We start from the raw sequence: 9,378 nt of genomic DNA, 5'->3' as shown, positions 1-9,378 counted from the left end.
CCCACACACCGCGGGGGGGACGGCCCGTGCAGTCGGGGCATTTGACCCCCACCTGCGGCGGCGAGGCAGCAGGAAGAGGGCGGGTGAGGCACCAGGACGAGGGCGGGTGAGGCACCAGGACGAGGGCGGGTGAGCCACCAGGACGAGGGCGGGTGATTCGGGCGATCTCACGACTCTCTTTTTTTTGAAAGGGGGGGGGGGGGGGGGCGCCTGGCTCGAGCCCGCCTCCTTTTGCTTTGCAGGCCCCATGATGCCGTCGCGCTGCAGGCGAGGGCGGCGTGGCGTCAGGTGTGGCTGACGACTCCTCTGGGGCGGTCGGGCGGAGAGCTGTCCACTGGGAGGTCGGTCGGGGTGTGTGTGTGGTGTGTGTGGGAGGTGTGCGGTGAGGTGTGTGTGCGTGTGGGAGGTGTGTGGGAGGTGTGTGTGCGTGTGTGCGTGTGTGTGTGTGTGTGTGGTGTGTGGTGAGGTGTGTGGTGAGGTGTGTGTGGGAGGTGTGTGTGGGAGGTGTGTGGTGAGGTGAGGTGTGAGGTGAGGTGTGAGGTGTGTGGTGAGGAGTGTGTGATGAGGAGTGTGTGGTGAGGAGTGTGTGGTGAGGTGCCTGCACGCCAAACAGGTCGCCAAAGTAGACGGTCAGCAAGGAGTTGCAGCTCGGGCAAGCGGTGGAGGCGACGAGCCTGGGGGTCGGGGCTGAAGGTCGGGGCCGAGGGGCCGCGGGGCAGGGAGGAGGGCTCGCGCAAGGCAGAGGCGGCTGCGCTGCAACGGGGGCGGGGCCGCGGACGCAGACGCGGAGGCGGGAGGCGGAGGCGGAGGCGGAGGCAGAGGGGGGGGGGGGGGGCGGCGAGGCGCACGGCTTTTGGGCAAAGATGTTCTCGGTGAACCAGACGCCGAAGAGGTAGGCGGGCAGGGCTCCAAGGACGATCGAGAGGAGGGGGTCGATGTGCAGCGTCCAGAACTCCACCTCGCACGCCAGGATCAGTCCGCCTGCATCGCAGCCCGCCGCCGGCCGTCAGCCGTCCGCGCACCGGCTCGCGACAGGCCCAGCCGGCGAGGGGGAGGGGAGGGGGGCTCACCGAGCGTGCCGGGCAGGTAGAGGAGCCGCTGCTTGCCCTCGTCCACCTTCATGTCGAACCGGCACGTCCCGTCCACCTTGCACGAAGGCGCCTCGTGCAGCACCACCGGCGAGCCCGCTGTCTTGAGCTTGCGACGGAGCGAGTCGTACTCGCTGTCAGAGAGGAAGGGCTTGCCCATGACGAAGCGCTTGTTGGCGATGAGGTACTTGATCTCGTCCTTCGAGAAGGCCGCGATCCGAGACCCCTCGAACTGCAGGTCCGTCTTGAGCGTCTCGTACTCGGAATCGCCCAGCACCGGCTTCTCGTCGTTGTAAAAGGCGTCGAGGCAGTCGAGGTAGAGCTTCTCCTTCTCGTCGAGCCCGATGCGGCTCCGCTCGCCCGTCTTCACGTCCGCCAGCAGGAACTCGTCGTAAGGCGACGGCGCGCTCGACCCCTCCTCCTGCTGCACCTGCATCCGCAAACGGCTCGCCGCTGCCAGCCGCGGCGGCCGACCCACCAGAGCGCAGCTCGCTGAGGCGGCCGAAGCGGCGGCGCCGCGAGGAGGCGCGCGCGCTGCGGTGAGCACCACCGCCGACGCGGGAGCGAGAAGGCTGAGCAACGCTGCAGATCTGAGCATATGTGGTCGGGCGGTGAGGAGCAGAAAGAGGATCTGCCCGAAAGAATTTTACGCGGAGGCTCGTCGACGACACGATTCACGCTAATACCAACTGGCTGTCCACTTGTGCTTTTGAATGAGTGGGCTGCACGGCTGTCTGTTTACAGGCGCCGTCCGCCCGCGCGCGCGCCGACCCAGCTCCGAGCACGCTCGCTCGCCGCTGGGCGGCGCGCGTCCACACGCGTCGGCAAAACGCGACGCAGGAGCTCGCTCGCTGCTGCTGCGGCGGCGGCAGCGACGGCGACTGCCGGCTGCCGGCTCCCGGCCGCCGGCTGCCGGCTGCCGGCGGCCGGCTGCTGCCGGCTGACGGCTGACGGTGACGGCTGCGGCGAACGGCGACGGCTCGGTTCGCGTTCGCGCTCCGCGAGGGTGCGACTGAGCCTGCCGCGCTCGATCTGGGAGCCACTCGGCGCCAGGTCGAACGGCGGTCGGCTCGGCCACTGCGGGGCGACGCATGATAGAGCATGCTGGGCGCCGCATCATGTACTACAGTGGGTTGCGGGCATTAAGAAAACAGGATTCCGCGGCACGCCGCCGTTTCTAAGCCTTTCCACAGCCCTCATCCACCCCACGCCGTGGTTTCTTAGCTCCGGCCGGGGCACTCAAGCCAGAGGCAGAGCGCGCCAGCGCCGGCCCGAAAGATTTTTAGGTAAGAGGTAAGCTGCGGTCCGCCCGCGAGGGCGATGCCAGAGTCTGCCGCCGAGTCGGCTCTCTGTCTGGATGACGGGAAGACGCACACACGCCTCCGTTCACTCCATCCACTCAGAACACCGCAGACTTGGAAAAAAGTGACAAGTGCGCGCCGCAGGCGAAGAGAAATTTTGAGCTGGGCCTCCCGTCCACACTCGCGTCTGGCCTTTTCTCGGGGCCGCGCCTGCGGCGCGCCGTGGTTTCTTATATTTTTTTGCGGAAATCGCTTGGTAGGAGGTTTCTTAATGCCCGGGGAACCTTAATCGGACGCTTTCTTAATGCCCGCAACCCACTGTACCGCTCCACGCCAAGGCGCGGGGCGGCAGTGCTCATCGGCGCTCGCGGCGCTTCTCGGGCGCGCTCACCAAGAAAAGAAAGAAAAAAGGTTACCAGCCTAAAAGAACACAAAAGAAAACGGACAACCAAGGGAGGGATGGGAGAACGGCACGCCGCCACCACACAGGGATTTTAAGGAGAGGGGTGTGGTGCGCTAGCCGTCGCCCGCCCTGTCTGCTGCGACTCACGCTGGAGAGAGAGATCTCTCTCTCTCTCTCTCGCTGGTTGTTTTCTTTAGTGTTTTGGGTTCTCGGATACTTTCCCGCTCGCCGCCCCAGCAGACTGCAGAGCGAACTGCACTGAAAGGAATTCTACATGTCCACGCCCCTCTCCGCCTACGAGATCGAGCGGCTTAAAAACATCGAGCGCAACCAGGCTGTCCTCGCTCAGCTCGGCCTCGAGGCGCTCGCGCCTCCAAAGCCCACCGTCGTCCGCAAGCCAAAGGTGCAGCGCCCGCCGACAGAGCCGAGCCGGAAGAGCGGCCGCATCGCTGCGTTGCCCGCCCCCTCGGTCTTCATAGACGCTGAGCATTCCAACGGCAAGGTCGTGCTGGGTGGTGTGGACGCAAAGGCCGCAAAGGCGGCCGCCGAGAAAACGGAGGAGGAGGCTGCGTCGGCCGCGGCTCCGCTGGACGAGGACCCGGCCCCGGCATCGGAGGCGGAGCTCTTCCCAAACGAGGCGCTCGTGTACGGCCTCTTGCGCGACGAGAAGAACAGGATCGCCCGCGAGAACGATTGCGCCGCCTACCACGTCGCGCAGAACCGCGCTCTCATGGCGATGGTGCGGTGCGTGCCTCGCTCAGTCGAGGCGCTGCTCAGCTGCTGGGGTTGGGGCGAGGCAAAGGCGAGATCTCACGGCGCGCGCCTCCTCGCGACGCTGGAGCCGCACGCCGCGGCTCTTCGGGAGGCCAGGCGCGGGAGGGCGGCGGACAGGCAGGAGGCTGCGGGGGCGACGGAGGCTGCAGGGGAGGCTGCAGGGGCCGAGGGCGAGGAGGAGGTGCTCGAGGTTGAGGACGACCTCCCCAAGACGCGCGACGATCTGCGGCCGCAAGAGCTGCCGGCCTACGAGGCGATGCTCGCGTGGAAGCGCGCCCGCGCAAAGGAGCTCGGATACAACGACCCATGCATCATCTGCCACGCACTGGCGCGGCAATGGGGAACCCTCGTTTCCTATGAACTCGGTCCCCCAACGGAAGAGGCCTCACTCCAAACTTGTTTTCGCAAATTTTGAGGCGGAAAGCCATTTTCTTTTGGATCCTGTGGGCACCCTAGCCAACTGCCAATACTCGCCCTAGTTGTTGAGCCGGATGCGGATCGACGGGTTGCCCAGGTTCGATCGAGCAGCAGCCTAGGCGCAGCGCGAATCCTTCCTTTCTTTTGTGTCACCGTAGTGTCGGCCTCGCACGTCAGAAGAAGAAGAATTTGCGAAAACAAGTTTGGACGGAACGGCTTACATCATACATGCAAGCAGCAAGGCACCACACATGCCGAAAGCGCGAAAGGGGCGAGGGACGAGGCGGCGCCCGCCAGCCTTGAGTGAGAGACCGGACGTGCTTGTCATCACTGGTGCCTCAGGTACGGGCAAGACTTATCTAATGCAGAAGGAGGTTCTCGAGCTGAAGGGCAAGGCACCGGCGGACATCAAAGAGGTACTTGACCGGTGGCGGCTCTGCCGCTCGACGAAACTAGTAGGCAGAGGTGTCAGCTCGCAGGTCACGTTTCACATCAACGGCCTCAACACCGTTGCGGTGCCGGGACTCTATGCCTGCGATGACAATCCGCAGTGGCGCCGGTGGCGCAACACGGTCCCGCCCACCGGAGGGACGGACCTCCTCCTTCCGCAGTGCTGTGAGTTCCTGGCCGCGCTGCTGCGTGGCGATCCGTGTGTGCTCAAGGAGCACGGCATAGAAGAGCCACCGAGCCTGGTCATCATGGAGGCGTGCACCGTGGCCAAAGTTGTCAAGATGGACGTGCTCGCCGCCCTGCTCGAGTCGCCGCGATTTGAGGTGCTGCAGCTCACCAAGCCGCGTGCGGAGGCAATTGCGGCGTTTGAAGCACGTGGACGTGAGCATGACAGTGGAGCTGTCAAGAATGTGCCTGCTGCGACGGTCCATGACAGGTATTCCGGAGAGGTTGACCGCATCAAGGAGGCGCTCGAGGCGCGCGCCGCAGCCACAGGGAAGGTGCTCAAGGAGGGGTGGTGGCGCTGCATGCCGCAAGCAGAGGCGATGGAGGTGGTGAGAGCACGCCTCACACAGGCGGCCTGATGGTAAGTCCCCATAAGGGAGCATGCCCCAGAGAGATAGAGAGAGAGAAACAAAGGGGGGGGGGGGGGGGGGGGGAGATTTGTTTGTCTCTTTAAATTGTGCGACTCATCTCTCATCACTCTCAAGTCTCATGCACACAAAAGCAGGAGAGAAGAGTTGGTTTTCAAAAATCTCTCTCTCTCTCCGCAAAAGCACAACCCTCAGGCAGTACCCCGGGCCCGAAATTGCACGACAGCACGAGAAGAGTTTGTAGCAGCACGACACGAGTAGCGATTCGGTGGCGGCTACTCTTCTGGTTGCTGATGGAGAGAGACAAGGGAGAAAACACCAGTGAAAAGAAACCAAGGGCCGCCATAAAATATTCATCTCACGACGTGGCCCGGAACCCTCGCCAGGGTGAAGCCCTGGCCTGCACTGTGGCAGTACAGGCATGCCGCACACCCAGCACACCTCCAGCGGCGAAAGCATGGCTCGCACACCCACTGCTCACAACAGCGCATCTGCACCCACTCACACATAGCCCGCTCTGGCGCGGCGGCGGCTTCGGGGTCCTCCGAGGCAGAGGCGACATTGGAGGAAGAGGTGGCTGCCTTGTTGTCGACAGCACAGGTGGTGGGAGAGTTAGCGTTGGGTGCCCCGGTGGGAGCAGATGACGTCCCTGTGCCGGCCGGACCGTGAAAGCCGCGAGCCTCGAGCCGCGAGCCGACCGGCGCGAGTGAGCCCTTTGCGGGTGTGGTACACGTCGGAGCGCTCCCTGAGCCACTCGGCCGGGGAGCCGCACTGTTCGAGTGCGTCCCGAGGCATATGGCACACAAAGCCACCGGCCTCTCGCCTGGGAGCTTGAACGGCCCGTCCTTTGCTACTGCCGCCGCCAATGCCGTGTCGAGGAGGTCGAGAAGGAGCAGTTCGACATATTCCGTGTCCAGCTTGGCGGCCCTTTCTTCCCTGTGCGTGGGTGGCAGGTGTGAAAGGGCGAGGTGTGGACACGTGCGTGAGGTGTCATGGCGGCGCACAATGCTCGCGCCGTAGACTTGTCAGAGGCGTGAAGGCGCTCCGCAACGGCGCGCAACCCTGAAAATTGTGGGTCGATGAGCGCTCGGGCATAGTCCATTAGCCTCGCTTGCGCCTCGGCAGGGCTGCCTCGCAGCCGCTTTCCGAGCACCTGCAGAAGCTGCCGGCCCAGGGAAGAATGGTTCGCGCTCTCCTTTTCCAGAGCGCGCCAAACTGCAATCGCCTGGCTCCCGCCCAGACGATCGCCCAGATATCTCACGATGCTACGGACGCCCGGCCGGACCATGCGGTCGACATGGTCCGGCGTCGGCACCGTCGGACGCAGCCTGGCTCCGTTTTGATCGGTGTCGTCGTGCATCCCGTAAGAGGTGCACGAGCCGGTTGGACTTTCTTCGTGTGGCTTTTCTTTAAACAGTAGGGGGAGGGCGGCCAGGGCTTTTTCTGTGGTTTTTATCGTGCGCTGCTCACTCACTATACATGTACACTGAGTGGAGAGATAGTACACCACACACACAAACACTACTCCCCAACACGCGGCTAGCCAGGCCTGCCTGCTACACGATGGCGACGTTCTCAGGGTTCTGCCTGCGTGCTTTTGTTGCCTCCCGCTTGGAGTCGGCAGTAAAGCAAGTGGATGGAAGCGGGGGCGACAGGGACGGCGGCGGCGGCGGCAGGGGGCTGGGGGGTCGGCGATGCCGAGATGTGTGATGAGCGTCGGGCCACGAGAAGGAGAGGGGTGAGGACGAACAGGGGCCGGACAGACACGCTGCGGCGCAAAGTAGGCACGTGATGGCCGAGGAGACGCGAGCCCGACGGAGCCCGGAGGCCCACAGCCAGCCCCTGCATCGCTGTGGCACGCCCACTGCTTCGCCCCTCCCATGCCCGCCGGCCGAGCTTCACCTGCGTGTGATTGCAAGGGGGGTCGTGAGCGAGGGGGGCCTGCTCGCGTATGGCCGAGAGCGCGCCGGCGAGAGCGCGCTGTTGTCCGCGGGCCGGAGATGAGCCCTGCGGGAAAAAGGCGGCATGACTGTGTCGGCCCAAAGAGCCTCCGGCGGCCCTACGGGGTATCCGCCGGCCAGCGCCCAGCCTTGCGCTGCGCGCTGCGGCCGGGCGCTGATCGGCGGAGCGCCTGCGCGGCGCTGCACGCGTCTTCCCCTTTGCCAGCCTCGACAGCGCGCTGGGGGCGCGCAAAGCCGCTCGGAGGAGACGGCCAGGAGCCAAGGTGCGGCCGGAGCGCGGCGAAAGACCGAGGGGAAGTGGCCGCCGCGTACAGCCTCCGGCGGGCCTCCGGCGGACGCCTGCGGCGTGGCGCTGCGCGCGACCGGCCCCTTCTCGGTGCGCTGCACGACGATCTCGCTCAAACGCGCACCTGCCGGGTCGGGGCGGTCACGAGACCGGCTGAAATTGCGGCCGCAGCTGCTTGGGGGGGTGAGGATGGCCGGGCTTGAACGGCTTCTCGCGAGGTGCCCGCATCCCGACGCAGCAGCGATTTCGCGGGTTCGCTCTTTCGCGGCCTTCGCCGAGCGCAGGCCTGGGTAGGGCCAAACTACGGGAAATTTCTTTTTACTCGCACCCCCGCCCGCCGAGCCAAAGGTGCTCCGCGGAGCCGCCAGGCGCCCGCCCCGGCGGTTCGCTCGCTACGCGTCGCTCACCGCCGGGGCGGGCGCCTGGCGGCGCCGCTGCGCAAAAACTGCCACTCCATCCCCGCTCGTCATCGCGTGGTTCCACTTTTCCGAAGCTGACGCGCTCCTGGCCGTTTGCGGCCTCAGGAGCATTGTCGGCGGCGCGTCGATCCTCAGGTTGCCTCAGCCGCTATCATCCCATGCAACGTGCTGGCCCGCAGCTGCCTTATGGCGTGCGCACCTTCACGCGTCGCCCTCGTCGTGCGGGATGGCCGGTTCTGCCGCTCACAGGACGTGCGAGAGGCTCGCTATAGATCATCTCACGCTCCTCCACCGCGCCACGCACACCCTTGTCGCTCAGAGCGGTGTGGGAACAGCGCCCTGGACGCGTGGTACACGGACGCGCCGCGAGAACCCGTGCCAGGCAAGCTTCAGCCACCCCACCGGCGCTCAGTCAGCCCCTCTAGCCCCACCAGTGCCGCCCGCTTCAGATGGCACTCTGATGCCTTTACGAGTCCTTCTTGGCTCCCGCCAGCAGCGCCTCGGTGCGTGGTGCTGCACGGCCCTTCAAGACGGCCCGGGAGGCGGCGGAAGAGATCTCTTTCGCCGTTGAAGCGGGATATACGACCCGTAAGGGCCTCTCCCACGCGGGCCTCTCCCACGCTGCCGCGGCAGCCGCCGCTGCACCATCCCAACCGGCCCCGTTCCACCTCCTTTCCCCCCCTTCGCGCCCTCGAGAGCTCACTCCGCATCCCTCCAGCGATATACAGGACCGCTGGGGCGATGAGTGGCGTGCGCTCCGCCCAGGGTGGCCTCAGAGAGGCATTGAGAGTTGAGCTCTCTAGGCGGCCCTTGAGCGCGCGTGCTTCCGGCAGCACCGACCCCACGGAGACGTCCACGTCGGCCGGAAGCGCGCCCAGCGCGCCCAGCACGCCCATCGCCGCGCGCCCCGCGGCGGCGGTCTTGATGCGCCCGGGCGCGCCCGCTGAGGCGTCTGTGGCGCCCCTCGCACATCCGCCTCCCGCGCCACGGCCCCGTCCTCACCGCTTGCCACTCCTCCGGCGTTAGGCAATGGTCGGAGGACAAATAGCGCCGTCTTTAGGTCGCGTGGCAAGCGCCACGAGCACGCAACTACGGTTTAGACGACTTCGCAACTGTCAGGTGGCTCAATAGGTGACGTCACGACGAGTTTACGGCGCTGCTCCGTGTCAACATCCCCACCACCGCCGCCCTCCGCCCCGCCGCCGCCGCCGCCGCCATGAGCGGCTCCGCCTCGCCCTCTCCGCCGCCTCCCTCCGCCTCGCCCTCGCCTCCGCCCCCCTCCGCCTCGCCCTCGCCTCCGCCTCCCTCCGCCTCGCCCTCGCCGCCGCTTCCCTCAGCCGCCGCCGCCGTCGGCCTCGCCGTCACCGCTGCCGCCGTCCGTCTCGCCTCGCCGCCGCCCCTGTCGGCCTCGCCCTCGCCGCCGCCTCCCTCCGCCTCGCCCTCGCCGCCGTGGCCCTCCGCCTCGCCGGTGCCACCGCCGCCCTCCGACTCGCCATCGCCGCCCGCCGTCACCGCCGCCGCCCTCCGACTCGCCGACGCCGACGCCGCCGCCCGCCACCCTCGCCACTGCCGCCCTTCCGTTCGCCGCCGCTGCCGCCGCCCTCCGCCTCGCCCCCGCCGCAACCTCCCGCCCGCCTCGCCGCCACTGCCGCCGCGGTCGACCTCCAATTTCGCTCCGCCTCCCTC

The 9,378-nt window shown here is 66.5% G+C and overlaps 4 protein-coding genes across 4 annotated transcripts in view; 1 reads left to right on the top strand and 3 right to left on the bottom strand.

Moving 5' to 3' along the window:
• The window catches only part of EMIHUDRAFT_441130 (hypothetical protein), a 2,460-nt gene extending 777 nt beyond the window's left edge, over nucleotides 1-1,683 (bottom strand). Inside the window, exons 1-5 of the mRNA XM_005787224.1 lie at nucleotides 1,071-1,683; nucleotides 849-981; nucleotides 599-674; nucleotides 211-261; nucleotides 26-52 (exon numbers count right to left, since the gene is read on the bottom strand). Coding sequence (XP_005787281.1) covers nucleotides 26-52; nucleotides 211-261; nucleotides 599-674; nucleotides 849-981; nucleotides 1,071-1,524 — 741 coding nt within the window. The 5' untranslated portion in view covers nucleotides 1,525-1,683. The remainder of the gene's footprint in view (nucleotides 1-25; nucleotides 53-210; nucleotides 262-598; nucleotides 675-848; nucleotides 982-1,070) is intronic.
• A 1,383-nt stretch (nucleotides 1,684-3,066) lies between these two features.
• Nucleotides 3,067-5,017, top strand: EMIHUDRAFT_111061 (hypothetical protein; the record flags this gene model as incomplete). The annotated part of the gene is made up of 2 exons (XM_005787223.1): nucleotides 3,067-3,931; nucleotides 4,326-5,017. The coding sequence occupies 2 exons, from the start codon at nucleotides 3,067-3,069 to the stop codon at nucleotides 5,015-5,017; spliced, it is 1,557 nt and encodes a 518-aa protein (XP_005787280.1).
• A 621-nt stretch (nucleotides 5,018-5,638) lies between these two features.
• Nucleotides 5,639-6,386, bottom strand: EMIHUDRAFT_228119 (hypothetical protein; the record flags this gene model as incomplete). Its single annotated transcript, XM_005787222.1, has 3 exons — nucleotides 5,639-5,675; nucleotides 5,831-5,962; nucleotides 6,031-6,386. The coding sequence occupies 3 exons, from the start codon at nucleotides 6,384-6,386 to the stop codon at nucleotides 5,639-5,641; spliced, it is 525 nt and encodes a 174-aa protein (XP_005787279.1).
• Nucleotides 6,387-8,158: 1,772 nt separating this feature from the next.
• EMIHUDRAFT_228118 (hypothetical protein) lies at nucleotides 8,159-8,588 on the bottom strand (the record flags this gene model as incomplete). Its single annotated transcript, XM_005787221.1, has 2 exons — nucleotides 8,159-8,215; nucleotides 8,298-8,588. The coding sequence occupies 2 exons, from the start codon at nucleotides 8,586-8,588 to the stop codon at nucleotides 8,159-8,161; spliced, it is 348 nt and encodes a 115-aa protein (XP_005787278.1).
• Between the last annotated feature and the right edge of the window lie 790 nt (nucleotides 8,589-9,378).

This window comes from Emiliania huxleyi (assembly GCF_000372725.1).
Source record: "Emiliania huxleyi CCMP1516 chromosome Unknown EMIHUscaffold_144, whole genome shotgun sequence".
In the NCBI taxonomy this organism is placed as follows: domain Eukaryota; phylum Haptophyta; order Isochrysidales; family Noelaerhabdaceae; genus Emiliania; species Emiliania huxleyi.
The sequence above is the reverse complement of the archived record's forward strand: the minus strand, read 5'-3'. Positions and strand labels throughout refer to the sequence as shown.